Genomic DNA, 16,869 nt, shown 5'->3' on the forward strand with positions numbered 1-16,869 from the left:
CCAGGGCCTTGCTCCATTTTCTATAACAATAGATTGATTGTAGCATTCTTCTGCCCAGTCACTGGAACGGTACAATTTTTAAACATTTATTTCAATTGAGGTGAACTTCACATAACAAGAAGGAAACATTTAAAGTAGCATTTAGTGTACTTACAATGTTGTATAACCACTACTGCTATTTAGTTTTAGATAGAACTTTTTTTTTTTAAATCACCTCAGTGGAAACTCTGAACCCATGAGCAATCAGTCTCCATTCTGCTCAGTGCTTGGCATCCACAAATATGCGTCTTGGATTTACTTATAATGCATATTTCATATAAATGGACTCATATGTGGTCTTTTTTGTGTGGCTTCTTTCAGTTGGTATAATATTATCTTTTTTTCAATTACAGTTGACATTCAATATTATATTAGTTACAGGTATACGACATAGTGATGAGGCATTTATATACCTTATGAAGTGATCTCTCCGCTACGCACTACTTACCTAACACTGTACGTGGTTATTACGGTATTATTGACTATACTCGCTATGCTGTACTTTTCGTCCTTGTGACTGTTCTATAACTACCAATCTGTACTTCTCAATCCCTTCACGTTTTCCACCTAGTTTCCCCAAACCCCTTCCCTCTGTCAGTCTTCAGTTTGTTCTATCTGTGAGTCTGGTTTCTATTTTTTTTTTTAATTTTGTTCTTTAGAGTCCATATATAAGTGAAAACATATGGTGTTTCTTTCTCTGACTGACTTATCTCACTTAGCATAGTACCATCTAGGTCCATCCATGTTGTTACAAATGGTAAAGATTTCATTCCTTTTTATGGCTGAGTTGTATTCCACAATAGTTTCGAGGTTTACCTACATTGTAACACGTGTCAGTACTTTATTCCTTATATGGCTAAACCGTATACCATTGTATGAATATACCAAAGTTTGCTTATTCACTTACCCATTATATTTGGAGAGAAGTTGAGTCTATTTTCTGTATCTCCAATGGCTGTCACAGTGCCCCAGGGGCAGCAGCAGAATGGTTGCAGACCCGACATATAGGTGTGCAGATGGTGCAATGCTCTAAGGCACATGGCAGAAGGGTCAGTGTGGCTTGAGCCAGCTCACTAGGCTCTATCGACTGGCCTGAGAGTGGATTAAGTAGCGCTTCCCTCTGTCTTCTATGGGCAATGGTATCTTTTGGCCTGGAAAGAGCTCTTGGAGAAGCAGGAGCAAAATGAAAGCCATGGTCACATGTCCTGTCTCAGTGAGTATTGCTAACTCAACTTGCTGTAAAGTCTAGAAAGTAACAATCCAAGCCATCTATTCATAGACTCGAAGGCTTCTGATTGCTTACTTTTCCCTTAACACCTCACATCCAAACCATTTCGAGGCACCACCTTCTTCCAGACACCTGGGAGATGAGCATCTGCCCTTCAGCTGTGGACACTCATCACATGAACCATTGCATGATCTCTGAGCTGGTCCTTGGTTGCCTGATGTTTGTTCTCAACCCATCACCCCGAGGTACCTTTGAAAGTGCAAACCAAACCATAGCACCTATGGTTTTAAAGGACTCAAGAGCACCCCATGTTACTGCATGTAAAATCTGATGGTTTTACAGTAGCTTATAAGACCCTACAGGGTCCTCTTGTTAGTCACGAGCCACAGCTTGGAGTCTCAGCCATAGTGGCTCCCCTCACCTCCACTAGTGACCACAATGGCTCACTCTCCACTGTTCTTTAACTTTCTGTCATACCATCGTCCCCATAAAGCATTCACTGACCACCATCAACCCACCCAGTCATCCTCTCTGGCTGACTCATCCTTTACAACTTGTCCCTGTTGTCTTCAAAATAACACATCCTGGTGTCTGATGTCACCAACATAAGCTCCATGAAAAAAAAAAATCCCCACCCCCATTTCTTTACTACTGGGTCTCCAGCAAGTCCGAGTGTGGCTAGCAACTGGCTGGTTCTGAATAAGGACCTGTTCCATGCAGGGTTCTCTCTCCTAACAGGCTCCGTGGCTGTTCCATCACCTCCTTCTGTTGCCGGGACCTTGTGTCTGCTCTCGCCAGCAACCAGCGCCTGGAGGCTCTGGACTTGGGACAGAACATGCTGGGGCAAAGTGGACTGACAGTGCTCTTTGAGGGTCTGAAACGAAGTCGTGGGCCGCTGAAGACACTCCGGCTGAAGATGGATGGATCCAGTGTGGAGATTCAGAAGCTGCTCAGGGAAGTGGGAGACAGCAACCCGAGGCTCACCGTTGAGTGGGAGGACACCGTGATGACCCGGTCCTCGTGCTGTGACTTCCCTTTCTGAATGCCCCGAGACGAGTCTCCGCTAACTTACACACGTCTCTCTGACCTCTCACGGATGATGACCGGATGAATGGTCCAATGTTCACATCTGGGTTGAAATGGAGAACTGAGCACTGGCTCACACTCTCTGGTTTATAGTAAATCCTGCACACGTCACGGACTCATTTTATGTTAAATCTCTGTTTTCTTTCACAAGGGTACTGGGTAAAATAAAAGGCAAAGCAATATGTTTGAAGCTGCATTTTATTAATTTGCCCAAAAGCTAACTTAGCATAAACTTTAAACGCTTGACAGACTGAGTCTAGGGAAAAATATTACAAAGTTTATAGATGCTTATTGATCCCTACCTCCCCTCCCCCCATTTTTCTGCCCAACCTCAGGTATTTCTTGGTCTAATTTAACAGTAGCTCCATGGGTCTACACAATTGGTGTGATTTGTGGTTTTCTTAATCAGTTTTATGATATGATATGATGTGTGTGTGTGTGTGTGTGTGTGTGTGTATATATATATATATAATTAAGTGAGAGGCGGGAAGGCAGAGAGACAGACTCCCACATCTGCCCGGACCAGGATCCACCCGGCAAGCCCACTAGGGGGCAATGATCTCCCCATCTGGGCCCATTGCTCCATTGTTCAGCTACTGAGCTACTTTAGCACCTGAGGCAGGCCATGAAGCCATCCTCAGCATGCAAGGACAACTTGCTTGAATCATTTGAACCATGGCTATGGGAGGAGGGAAAGAGAGAGAGAGAAAAAAAAAAGAGAGGGGGAAGGGTGAAGAAGCAGATGGTCGCTTCTCTTGTGTGCCCTGACTGGGTATCAAACCGGGTCTTCCACCCCCAGGTTGATGCTCTACTACTGAGCCAACCGCCAGGGCTCATGATATTCTAATGCAGGAGCTGGTAAGCTTTTTCTATAAAAGGTCAGATAGTGAATATTTTATTTCCTATTTTTTATTCTTTATTTTTAAATGTATTAGAGTGTCACTAGTTGACAATATTACACAGGTTTCAGGTGCCCAGTTCTACAACACGTCACTGTACATCGTACTGTGTGTTCACCCCTCCCCCCAAGTCAAGTCTTCACCCATCACCATTTACATACCCTCTATATCTTCCTCCACCTCCTCCCCCCCTTGGCAACCACCACACTATTTATTTCCTACTTTTAAATTTATTATTATTTTTTTATGCTGCTAGAGATTCAGAATTTGGGGAAAAAATTCAGCCTTCACTTTTACATACATTTTAAGTTGAAACTTTGCAAGCATCTTTTTCTATCCCTAACCCCCCCAACAAAGGTCATGTTATTATTTTAGTTGCTGATAAATAAGAAATAAGGAACTCCTTGCCCTGTTGTGGCGTAGCCTCTAAGAAGCAGACGGAGATCTGAAACCAACATTTATCAGATTGTAAAGCCTGTGGCTTGTCTTATAACTGACTCTGTACAGAAATTAAGAAAAAAGGTTAGACAGAATTTGGAGTAAAAAGGCACAGAGTTTCAACCTGGCAAAGCCCAACTGGTTAGAGAGTCCTCCTGATACACCAAGGTTGTGGGTTTGATCCCTGGTCAGATATATACAAGAATCAACCAATGAATGCATAAATAAGTGGAACAACAAATTAATATTTCTCTTTCTCTCTTTAAATTAAGAAATAAAAAAAATTAAAAAGGGTGATTTTGCCACACTGAGGAAAATGGACAAAATTTGCAGATTTTTTTTATTGTCACAACTAAGGGAGGCTCCTGGCATCTAATGTGTAGAGACCTGGGATGCTACCAAACATGCTAACAACACACAGGATACTCCTCTCCCCAAACAGAGAAACACCCGACCGTCGAGTCAGTAGTGCTCAAATTAAAAAACTCTAGCACGTACAGTCTCTCCATTCATTTCTATAGAGTAAAGCAGTGATCCTCAACCAAGGTCTCCAATATTAAGCAACGATGACCATTGTCTAATTTGCAAAACTTTCCCCCACCCCTTCAAAAGAACAAACCCTTTGCCCATTAAGCAGTCATTCTGCAGTTCCCCCTCCTCTGCCCCCTGGAAACCACAAGTCTGCTTCCTGTCTCTGAACTTGACTATTCTGGGTTTTTGAGTCGACAACTGACTGTGCAACTGGCTTTTAGTGGGCAGAGACCAGCGTACTGCTAAACATCCCACAACACACACACACACACACACACACACACGCACGACAGCCCCCACAACACAGAATCATCCAATCGTTCTCAGGTTGAAAACACCGCGGACAGCAGGTGAAGCTTCTAACCTGGGTGTGATGTCTTCAGGATAGGCACCCTCCCTGGGACCCCATGCTGGGTAACCAAAAGCAGGGAGAAAGACTATTTTTTTCTTCCCTTCCTTCCAGACAGCAAACCTCAGCCTCACTGTGTTAGGGGTGTTACTCCCCACTGCCTGCAGCTCCACCTGACCTCCCAGCGCCAACCTGTTTGTGGCTCAGCTAGCTCTGCGGGCCCCAGGGCCAGACAGGCTGCAGATCACGCCTCCCACTCTCCGACCCCCCGCTGAGCCTCAGGTAGCCCCAGAGAGAGTGGAGGGCCATACATGCCGAGAAGGAGGAAGACTCTTGATTTGGGGCTGATCTCAAAAGGGCTTGTCCAGGCCTGTGTGTGTATGAACCAGAGATCCACCGCCCAGGAAGGTGGGTCCTTCCCTCCACCTCTTAGTTATTTAGCCCTTTTTTTCTTCAGCTCAAGGCAGTTGTTGAGACAGATCTGGGGTCCTAAGCTCACTTCTCTGAGAGTCTCAGTAAGGAGCATGGCCTTCTGTGTGTGTGGGCGGGGGGGTGCTGAATCTAGGGAGATTCAGGGTTGGACGGCTCTTCCCAGGAATACTGGCGAGACGTTGTCTTCCAGCCCAGTCTGGTTCCAGGTTCTAAACAGGAGGTTTGTGACACCACCCCTCTGGGTCATCAGTAATGGAACAATCCAACATAGACCAAGGGTGGGGAGCAGAGGTGGAGCATTCCATCATAGACCAAGGGTGGGGGGGGCAAAGGTGGAGCATTCCATCATAGACCAAGGGTGTGGGGGCAGGAGTGGGACATTCCATCATAGACCAAGGGTGGGAGGCAGAGGTGGGACTTTCCATTATAGACCAAGGGGAGAGCCAGAAAGCAACATTCCATCATAAACCAAGTAGGAAAAAAATAGAAAAAAATAAACCAAATTGAGAGCCAGATTTGGAACATTTCATTGCCAATGTAAAAAATATTTCCAAACCTATAAGAACTTTTTATGAGTTTATCTGAGCCAAACTGTCAACAATTGCCATGAAGCAAAGTCTCAACTGGTCGAGGAAGCCCTCTGTAAAATAGCAGTTTCCCCACTTATTATATATATATATATAATCTCTGGGACTAGATAAAAAAATAAAAATGTACACATACAGAAGTTTCTTTTACACAGACAGGAATGAGAAATTAAGAGTTAACTATTCACATGATAACAATAACAATGAAGGCATCTGTAGGTTCCTGCTCTGGGGAGTGGCTGCCCTGAGGTGGGCAGGGGAAGAAGATGACCCCTACATTTTAAAGACCTGTTATTAGGTATGTTATTGTAGATGCAAAAAGACAACAGTCTTTTAAAAAATTTTTTCATTTTTTAATTTTTCTGAAGTTAGAAGCAGGGAGGCAGAGAGACAGACTCCCACATGTGCACGCCCGGGATCCACCCGGCATGCCCACCAGGGGGCGATGCTCTGCCCATCTGGGGCGTTACTCCGTTGTAAGCAGAGCCATTCTAGTGCCTGAGGTGGAGGCCATGGAACCATCCTCAGTTCCCGGGCCAACTTTGCTCCAATGGAGCCTTGGCTGTGGGAGGGGAAGAGAGAGAAAAAGAGAGAGGAAAAGGAGAGAGGGAATGGTGGAGAAGCAGATGGGCGCTTCTCCTGTGTGCCCTGGCTGGGAATCAAACCCGGGACCTTCACATGCCAGGCCGACGCTCTACATTGAGACAACAGATAGTTTTGATTAAGGTAACCATTGACCTTTGTTTAGAGAAAAATACCACTCTAGGGCATGACCAACCACCAGGAACTGCTTTTAGTTAGAAAGTTTTTATTTCAGACCATGTATGTGGTTACTTTAGGTCTCTGAGTGTGCAAGGCCACCATGCAGGGGTCCCCTGAGCTTGTCAGGCTCAGCATGTGGCTCCTTTTTTTGTCTGCTCTGGGGGCAGCCTGAGGAGGAACATTCCATCATATACCAATGGGGGAACCAGGAGAGAATATTCCCATAGGCCAAGGGGGGAAGGCAGGGATGGAACATCCTATCATAGACCAAAGAAGGAGCCAGAAGCAGAACATTCCAGCACAGACCAAGGCGGGAGCCAGTATATCCGAAATTCAACTTGCCCTCCTAACTCTCGGTCTGTCAGAGTCTCACTCAGAGATTACCTAGATGCTGCCCTGTGGCCCGGGCTAGCCTCCTGGATCTCTCTCTAGCCCAGGTACCATTCCACTGGGGTGGTACCTGTCTCCCCCACTCCCTGACTCAATATCTGGTGACACTTTTGGTTGTCACAGGTGGGGGACGGGGTACTACTGGCATCTGAGGGGTAGAGTCCAGAGAGGCTGCTAGACATTCCAAAATGCAAAGTGATGCACGTCTCCCCCCCCCCCCATACAACAAGGAATGATCTGGTCCCAAATTTCAACAGCGCGGAGGTTGAGAAGCCCAGCCTTAGCTGATTCTTTGTCAGGAACTAAAAGAATCACCTCTGACCACTCAGTTTGGGGAGAAAGACGGGGTTGCGAGTCCAGGACAATTCTCTGAACTCAGCTTAGAGCAAGACACCCCTTAGTTTTTAGAGAACTCTGCATTAGGTCCCAGACCAATGAGAAGAGCAGTAAAGCAAAGCTTGGAAACAAAGCACAGATTAAAATATTTTACAGACAAACGCTTTAAACAAAAAGTACCGTCTCTGGCCCTGGTGACCTCTCCACTCACTCACTTTTCACGGCGGTTTCTCCGGAGCCAGAGCGCCCTCTGCTCCTGCGCGCGGGGTCTCCTGCTGTTTCTCCAAGGGTGCACCCGCCTCAGGCTCTGCCCTTGTTCTTCTCTTCCTGGCGGGTGGGTGTTCTGCGTGTGGCACCTGTTTCGCAGGCCACACCTTCTCTGCACAGTCGCCACCTCCTCACCTAGCTCTTCTCTCACCAAATCTCAAGCAGGCTCCTTCTCCTCCCCCACCAGGCTGGCCTTCTCCCATTCCCCGGTGTATATCCTTTGAAGCCAGTGCTTACGTGGAGGATGATTTTGCGCCCACGGGGGCATCCCTTGGAAATGTCCAGGGATATTTTTGGTTGTTGCACTTGGAGGGTGCGCCTGCCATCTAGTGGGTAGAGGCCAGAGATACTGCTCAATATCCTACAATGGCCGGGAAGGTCATTGCTATTGGCTGAATGGTGTGTGTCTCTTCCCCCAATCCCAAATGCATATGTTGAAGCCCTAACCAACCGTGTGACTGTATTTGGAGATTAGGAAAGGTGAAAGTTAAGTGAGGCCAGAAAGGTGAGGTCTTAATTTCTTTTTTTTTAATTTATTAATTTTAATGTGGTGACATTGATAAATCAGGGTACATGTGTTCAGAGAAAAGATCTGCAGATTATTTTGACATTTGATTATGTTGCATACCCCTCACCCAAAGTCAGATTGTCTCCCGTCACCTTCTATCTATTTTTCTTTGTGCCCCTCCCCTCCCCCACCGTCTCTCTCTCCTCCCCCCTCCTTACCATCACACTCTTATCCATGTCTCTGAGTCTCATTTTTATGTCCTATCTATGTATGGATTCATATAGCTCTTAGTGGTTTTTTTTTTACTTATTTCACTCAATATAATGTTTTCAAGGTCCATCCATGTTAATTGTAAATGATCCGATGTCATCATTTCTTATGGCTGAGTAGTATTCCATAGTATTGTATATACATATATATGCACCACAGCTTTTTAATCCACTCATCCACTGACAGACACTTGGGCTGTTTCCATCTTTGCTATGGTGAACAATGCTGCCATAAACATGGGGGTGCATTTGTCCTTTTGAAACAGTTCTATGGTGTTCTTAGGGTATATTCCTAACAGTGGTATAGCTGGGTCAAAGGCAGTTTGATTTTTAATTTTTTGAGGAATCTCCATACTGTTTTCCACAGTGGCTGCACCAGTCTGCATTCCCACCAGCAGTGCAGGAGGGTTCCCTTTTCTCCACATCCTCGCCAGCACTTATTCTGTGTTGTTTTGTTGATGAGTGCCATTCTGACTGGTGTGAGGTGATATCTCATTGTGGTTTTAATTTGCATTTCTCTAATGATTAGTGATATTGAACATTTTTTCATATGCCTATTGGCCATCTGTATATCCTCTTTGGAGAAGTGTCTATTCATTTCTTTTCCCTATTTTTGATTGGATTGTTTGTCTTCCTGGTGTTGAGTTTTACAAGTTCTTTATAAATGAGGTCTTAATTTCTATAGGATGACAATAAAAAAATGGAAAGAGGACATGAACAGACACTTCTCCCATGAAGAAATACAAATGGCCAACAGATATATGAAAAGATGCTCATTTTCATTAGTTATTAGAGAAATGCAAATCAAAACTACAATGAGATACCACCTCACCACTGTTAGATTAGCTATTATCAACAAGACGGGTAATAGCAAATGTTGGAGAGGCTGCGGAGAAAAGGGAACTCTCATCTACTGTTGGTGGAACTGTAAAGTAGTACAACCATTATGGAGGAAAGTATGGTGGTTCCTCAAAAAACTGCAAATAGAACTACCTTATGACCCAGAAATCCCTCTACTGGGCATATACCCAAAACCTCAGAAACATTGATACGTAAAGACACATGTAGCCCCATGTTCATTGCAGCACTGTTCACAGTGGCCAAGACATGGAAACAACCAAAAAGCCCTTCAATAGAAGACTGGATAAAGAAGATGTGGCACATATACACTATGGAATACTACTCAGCCATAAGAAATGATGACATCAGATCATTTACAGCAAAATGGTGGGATCTTGATAACATTATACGGAGTGAAATAAGTAAATCAGAAAAAAACAAGAACTACATGATTCCATACATTGTTGGAACATAAAAACAAGACTAAGAGACATGGACAAGAGTGTGGTGGTTACCAGGGGTGGGGGGAGGGAGGATGCAGGAGGGAGGGAGGGAGAGAGTTAGGGGGAGGGGGAGGGGCACAAAGAAAACTAGATAGAGGGTGACGGAGGACAATCTGTCTCTGGGCGAGGGGTATGCAACATAATTTAATGACAAGATAACCTGGACATGTTTTCTTTGAATATATGTACCCTGATTTATTAATGTCATCCCATTAACATTAATAAAAATTTATTTAAAAAAAAAGAAAAAAATTTCTATAGGATGAGTGGTCTCATAAAAAAAAGGAAGCTCATGATATCTCTCTACAGGTGCTGGGGGTGAGGGCTGAGGTGGAATGTTCGGCATTGAAGAAAAGCCATCTGTAAGTCAGCAGGCGCTCTTGTTTTGTTGATTGCTTCACTATTTATGACAAGTACTTAAACCAAAAACTAAAGCTCTTAAAATTCAAGGTAGAAAATGAATTATTGACTTCGGTTCCCATGAAACCAGGAAGAGCTTTCTTGACAGGAACAAAGTTGATCAACACCTTGATCTTGGACTTCCTGGCCTCAGAACTGTGAGAAAATAAATTATTATTGTTTTAGCCACCCATATGTGGTTTTTGTTAACAGCAGTCCGAGCGGACTGAGACTGTTGCCCACAAGAATGAGTCACCTGCCCCAGATGAAAATAGTGCTAGGGTTGAGAAACGCTGTTAATGTTCTGGGTTTGAAAAGTCTCAGATGTGCACATGTCAGTAGAGGTGTCCCCTCATGTGAGATTCTGATTTATAGGTGAGTGGCCAATTCACTTTGTTTTTTTTATGCTAAGGATTATATTATGCGACATGTCACACTAACAACTACAGTAATTGTTACATTAAATGAGTGATTTCTACCATATACACATACGTGATACATATGTTATAGCCAATCTAAAGAAAAGAAGCTTAATAGGAAAGGCAGACAATTGTGAAACCTTTCAAGTGAAATACAGAAACATGGAAGTCAAAGTATTTACGAACAAGGCTCTGCCTGGTTGGCTCAGTAGTAGAGCGTCAGCCCAGTGTGTGGAATTCCTGGGTTCGATTTCTGGTCAGGGCACACAGGAGAAGCCACCATGTGCTTCTCCACCCCTCCCCTATCCCTTTCTCTCTCTCTCTCTCTCTCTCTCTTTCCTTCCCATAGTCATGGCTTGAAATGATTTGAGCAAGTTGGCCCTGGACACTGAGGATGGTTCCATAGCCTTGCCTAAGCCATTTAAATAGCTCAGTTGCTGAGCAACAGAGCAGTGACCCCAGATGGACAGAGCATCACTGGTGGATCCTGGTCAGGGCACATGTGGAAGTCTGTCTCTGCCTTCCTGCCTCTCACTTAATAAAAAAAAAAGTATTTACCAATCATGTCATGGAAGTTGGAATGCTGTGAGTTGCAACTAATACATCTATGTTCCAGAGAAAGCACATGACATGAACACAGACAAAGCAGAGAATTTTCAACCTTTTTCATTCCATGGCACACATAAACTAATTACTAAATTTCTGTGGCACAACAAAAAATATATTTTTTGCCAATCTGACCAAAAAAATGTATATTAATGATGTGGTCACACTGGATAGGTATTGTGTGGGCTGTTGTCATTGTTTTCATTTGACAATCTAAGGGAAAAGAAGTCAATGTATCTGCCTAAACAGTCAGGCACTGCATGTTTTAAAAATTCTTGCTGCACACTTGTTGAAAAATCACTGAAATAAAAAAATTATTTATATTATCTTATATTTCCTATTTATATTATATTATACACTGTTATAAATTATTAGAAAACAAATACTCTTTTAAAATGTTTACATATAATCAACATTTATTTATTTTGTAAAAAATTAAATTCATTTGGGTGACACTGGTTACTATGATTACATGGGTTTTAAATGTAAAATTCTATCAACTTGAAGAATACAAACTTTTAAATGTTAAAAAAAGAAAATATACACTCTTGTACTGAACCCTCTGGAAAAGAAATGTTTATATATAACCTTTACCTGACCAGACTGTCAAAAGACAAACAGACATAAGGACGCTGTTTGGGAGAAATAATAAAAATGTTCATCTCTCCCCACAGACCCATAACTAATAAACTGTATTATTCTCTGCTGATTCACGTGGCACGTTTTCCTAACAGTGACCAGAGAGGGGCACACGTGTTGGTATAGAGAAGAGGTCAAAGTGACCGCGAACGGGGGGAGGGGATTTTTACAAGTTAGAGGAGCAGCTTTGTAGGTAAAAAGATGATGAGTTCAGATAAGTTGGGGAGAAGCTGACCAAGTGATCTGAAGTTCCAGAAAAAACAAAAACAAAGGCTCAGAGAAACAGACTTGGGTATCTATCCTGAAGAAATGGAAACCATGGACTTAAATGAGATCAATCTAGACTCATGTGGGGAGGAAACTGGGTGGGCCAGCGAACCCCAAAGCTGTGGCGTTGGAGAGTCTGAAAATCTGATGGTACAAAAGCTGTCAGAGGATGAGTAGAGAAAGCCAGTGAAGTGGGGGTCAGGGAGGAAGTGGTCACAGACAGCCGACAGGGGAACAGAGACTAAAGGCCCAGAGGTGTCCACTGTAGGTTCCAGGAAGCTCAGTAGCGTTTGACAAGAAAACAGCTTTAGAGGAAGCGTGGGGTGAGAAACCAGTTTCCAGTGGTTGACGAGGGACCTGAGGGGGTGGATCAAACACAGCAGGGGTGGGTCATTTTCTCAAATCAGACCCCATGTCCACCGGCTGGTAAGACTGGAGGGATGGACATTCTTCTGAAGAATTGACTCCGTGCTTGGAAGCCTTAACTCCTGTTCCTAACTCCAAGTTGGAAAATGTTCCCGGGGGTGGTGGTGTGATAACTGTAGAGTTGGCAAATCCTTAGGGTGACATCACGTTCTCGTAACATGGCTAAGAAGGAGCTATTGTTCCCTCCTTTTGGACAATGGAAGGTGAAAACAGAGGGGACATATCTTGTCTCAGGAACACAAGTTTTAACAGAGATTGAATTTGGTCCTCTCCACTACCTCCTTATTCTTCAATAAAATTTTTTTTTCTTCCAGTGTGGTGACTGCTGGGAGGGGGAGAGGAAGGAGGAGGTGGGTATGGGGGGTATAAATGGAGAGGGACAAAGACTTGACTTGGGAGGCTGGTGAGTATACAGTGCAGTAGCTCTGTCGTATGAAATGGGATGAAGAAGGACAGGGAAGGCAGACGGGAGGTCTGGTCTTACTGGTGTTAACTGGTAGTATGCAAGAACCTGGGGGAAACGCCGAAGGAAAGGAGGTTGGGATGAGGTCGGGAAAGGAGGTGCCAGGCAGTTTTTACATGTCACCTCTTCTAAGACCCATGAGACCAGGACACTGTAGCAGCAACCTGTAAAAACGGATGGCCTGGCATGTAAGCATCTTGAGAAAGGGAGACGGGCTGCAGCAGTGTTGGGGTGTGAAGGGATGAGTGTGTCTGCTTTACACACACACACACACACAACACACACACACACATACACACACACACACGAACATTACTCAGCCACGAGAAAGAAAGAAATCTTGCCATTTGGGAGGACACGGATGAACCCTAAAGGCATCATGCAAAGTCAAATAAGTCACTCAAAGTAAAGCAAATACTGTGTGGCGTCATTTTACATGTGGAATCAAAAAATGCTGAACTTGTAGGAACAGAGTAGATGGTGGTAACCAAGGGCTGGGGGTGGGGGAAATGGGGGGATCTTCTTTAAGGGTAAGAACTTGCAGCTAGTAGATAAATAAGTCCTGGAGATCTAATGCACAATACAGTGATGCTAGACAATAATATTGTGTTGTGGTTAAGAAACTAGATTTTAATTATTCTCACCTCAAAAAAGAAATCATGTGACACCACAGAGGGGTGTCATATAGGGCTACAATGACAATCCTATTGCAATAAATAAATGCATCAAATTAACATTTCACATCTTAAATTTATACAATGTTACATGTCAGTTATATTTCAACTTAAAGGTATCTCACTTTGGGAAGATGAACCACTAATTTGCGTCTCCAACTCTGCCCCAATGAGTCTTCTTCTTATCACACCTCTCATGGTTCATCTATAATATCAACACCAATAGGTGGGAATTAGAGGGACAGTGGTCCTTTCATCCACAAAGTGGCCCAATTTACAGACTTTAGAGTTGTTGACTCTGCCGCATGCTTAGCCATCATTTCTCACCTTCTCTGAGTAGTTACCAACTTTTGCCTAGAGTAATTTGGGAGTCTTGTAACTGGTCTCACGGGATATGTTCTTTCTTATCTTCAGATAGAAATAAGCTTAGCCAAAGAATACAAAGGACATTTCTAACTGGAGCCCATATCTAAGAAACATTATAGCAACTAGTGTACACAATGGTAAGATGTTAAAAATATCCCTCACAATATTGGTACTAAGAAAAGGACACCTGCCGTCATTACTCCTACTGATCAATATACTGGGTATTCTAAGTAATAAGACTGATAAATCAATTTTAGAAAAAAACTCTAAAATTTTTTGAATTAAACATAACCCCAAACTCCTAAAATGGAGACGGGAACTTTGTGAGACCAGTGAATACACATTTGATATACAAAAAAAATTGATTTTATTATACAAGCAACCAACAATTGCACTAACATTATTTAGAGAATAATGCTACTTACAAAATAAGAATCAAGTGCTCATGAATATATCTGGTGAATATCAAACAGAAGGTAGCCACATTTCCTACATAGAAGACTACAAGCTATTATTTGGAGAAATTGGTAAACATTAAATGGTGAAACAGATTACACTTATGGTTTGAAAGATTGAAGAGAAGTCATTAGCAGGGAATGAGGGTTGTGGGAGAGGGGCTGGGGGAAGAAAGAGACAAGTATGGGGTGACACGGAGACAGAGTGATTTGACTTTGGGTGATGTGTACACACAACACAACCAACAGTTCAAATGCTATAGAAATGTTCACCTGAAACCTATGTCCTATTATTGATCAATGTCACCCTGTTAAATTTAATTTTCTAAATAAAAAGAATTAGCCATTAAAAAAAAGAAAGATTGCCTGACCAGGTGGTGGCGCAGTGGATAGAGCATCAGACTGGGATGTGGAGGACCCAGGTTCGAGACCCCGAGGTCGCCAGGTTGAGTGCGGGCTCATCTGGTTTGAGCAAAAGCTCACCAGCTTGGACGCAAGGTCACTGGGTCGAGCAAGGGGTTACTCAGTCTGCTGAAGGCCCGCGGTCAAGGCACATATGAGAAAGCAATCAATGAACAACTAAGGTGTCACAATGCACAACGAAAAACTGATGATTGATGCTTCTCATCTCTCCATTCCTGTCTATCTGTCCCTGTCTCTGACTCTCTCTCTGTCTCTGTAAAAAAAAAAAAAAAAAGGAAGATCAAAGAGAGGATGTTTATTCCCTAAATTGATCTGTAGCTTCAAGAGAATCTCATGCACGACTTAGGTGGGTGTTTTGTAAAAATTGACATTCCAAATTTGACATTGAGCTCTAAAGCACCCCGAACAATGAAGAAAATCTTGAAAAATGAGAGCAAAGTTGGAGAACATATGTTACCAAATCTCAAGACTATATACCTATCACCCATCGCTGGGCATCCCTCTGGGTTACCTGAAGGACACCCTCATCTTTCTGGTTGTCAACCCTGAAAAGAGTTGAGCTAGCCTCAACTGTTCTATCTTTTTTTCCATGTTTTTTTCTCTCCTGCATACTTCCTTCTTTCCATTGCAATCAGAAAGCTCTTCATACCGTGCACAATTCCTGATGTCACATCCTTGACCAAAAATGCTTAATGAGCTCTCATTGCCTTAAGGGTAAAATGTGTATTTATTATATGGCACCCATGGCCATGGTTGATCTGTCTTCTGCGTTTTCCCGGCATTCCCCAGGGTCACTTTTTCTCTCCCAATCAAAATTCTACTCACAATGGATGTTGTTCACCCTCTGTCTTGTATCTGAGCCTTTGCATGAATTGATACCATGAATAGACACATTTTGCATCAATAGATACCAGTGTCAGCCCTTTCCCACCTCTACACCCTTCTCAAGGTCTATTTAATGGCATATTGCACAGGAACAGGCTCTTAGGGCCTTCTGCACTTCCTCTATCATAAGGCATATCCCTTCTCATTTACTCACTTCTTTAAAATCTTTGCTTGTGGCAATTGATATTGTCACGGTGGGGATAACGTTTGCCTTGTTGTGTTCTACTTTCACCAGTGCCTGATGCGTCTCAGGCTTGAGTAACAGAGACCAGAGACCAGGGCAGGCCAGTACAACTCTTATGACATCGCTCTTCACTGCATTGGTAACAGAAGTTCCTGTCTTAAGCTTGCTACAGAGCCACCTGCAATAAAGACTACATTGCTCAACCTCCCTTCGTAGCTTGCGTCTCAGGCTAGTATGTTCTGACCTTGGAGAAATAAATGGAAGTGTTGTGTGAACGTTTCCAAGAAATCTTTATAGTAAACAGTTTTGGCCAGTTCCTTCCTCCCTCCCTCCCTTCTTTCTTTCGTCCCCACTTTTACTTTGCTGTCTCGAATAAAAGCCATTTCAGAATTTCCACAAAGAGCAATGTGATGTTGAACCCTGTGACCTTGCCCTGCTGACAGTTTTGGAAGGCTTTGACTTGAATTGGTGAGCAGGGCCGTGAGTGGCAAAGACCCCTCCCTTCCTTCTGAGCATCCTCCAGAGGATTTAAGAAATGGATTTGACCAGAATATTTGGGGGGAGGGGTCTGGGACTCATATCATGACTATATGAATGGGTTGATTGAGTAGAAATTTTCAAGGGGGAAAGATCCAGACAGCTGTAAAGGACCATACCCGAATCTCAGGCCCCTGCCTCTATCTATACCTTGAGGCCTAAAAACTTCTGCCTTACACATTGTTTTCCTCTTGAGACTCCAGGTTTCTTAACATAAATTAAAATATGAAAAAAATTTAATGTCGCAAACCCACTCCAAACACATCCATTCTCATTTGGGTGATGCAGAACATTATCATTTCACATGAACTTAGGAATTCTTGGGACTTAGCATACCTGGCAGGTGACAAACAGAGAGAAGAAAATTCAGTATTGGGGCTACTGGTAATGAGAGAATAGTTTGTGAAGTTTCTAATGTTCTATAATATTGAGACTAGTAATTGTTACTATGCCTTGAGTAACTTCCATATGCCAGTTTGGGATAGCTCAACTTTATCTCATTAAAATCTTCATGTTATTCCTTTGAGGTTGGAATTATTATTCTATGAGATTTAATAAAAAACTCAGATTTAAGGAATAAATTTGACCAGGATATTGGGTGGGGGGTTCCAGGACCCATATAATGGATATATGAATGGGTTGATTGAATAGAAATTTTCAAG

General features: G+C 43.1%; 1 protein-coding gene across 1 annotated transcript in view; it reads right to left on the minus strand.

The window, feature by feature from the left end:
- Positions 1 to 16,869, minus strand: part of NCR1 (natural cytotoxicity triggering receptor 1) — an 81,207-nt gene that overhangs the window by 58,779 nt on the left and 5,559 nt on the right. The window contains exons 7-8 of the mRNA XM_066266641.1: positions 2,362 to 2,452; positions 2,027 to 2,213 (exon numbers count right to left, since the gene is read on the minus strand). Coding sequence (XP_066122738.1) covers positions 2,027 to 2,213; positions 2,362 to 2,452 — 278 coding nt within the window. The remainder of the gene's footprint in view (positions 1 to 2,026; positions 2,214 to 2,361; positions 2,453 to 16,869) is intronic.

This window comes from Saccopteryx bilineata, chromosome 3 (genome assembly GCF_036850765.1).
Source record: "Saccopteryx bilineata isolate mSacBil1 chromosome 3, mSacBil1_pri_phased_curated, whole genome shotgun sequence".
In the NCBI taxonomy this organism is placed as follows: Eukaryota; Metazoa; Chordata; class Mammalia; order Chiroptera; family Emballonuridae; genus Saccopteryx; species Saccopteryx bilineata.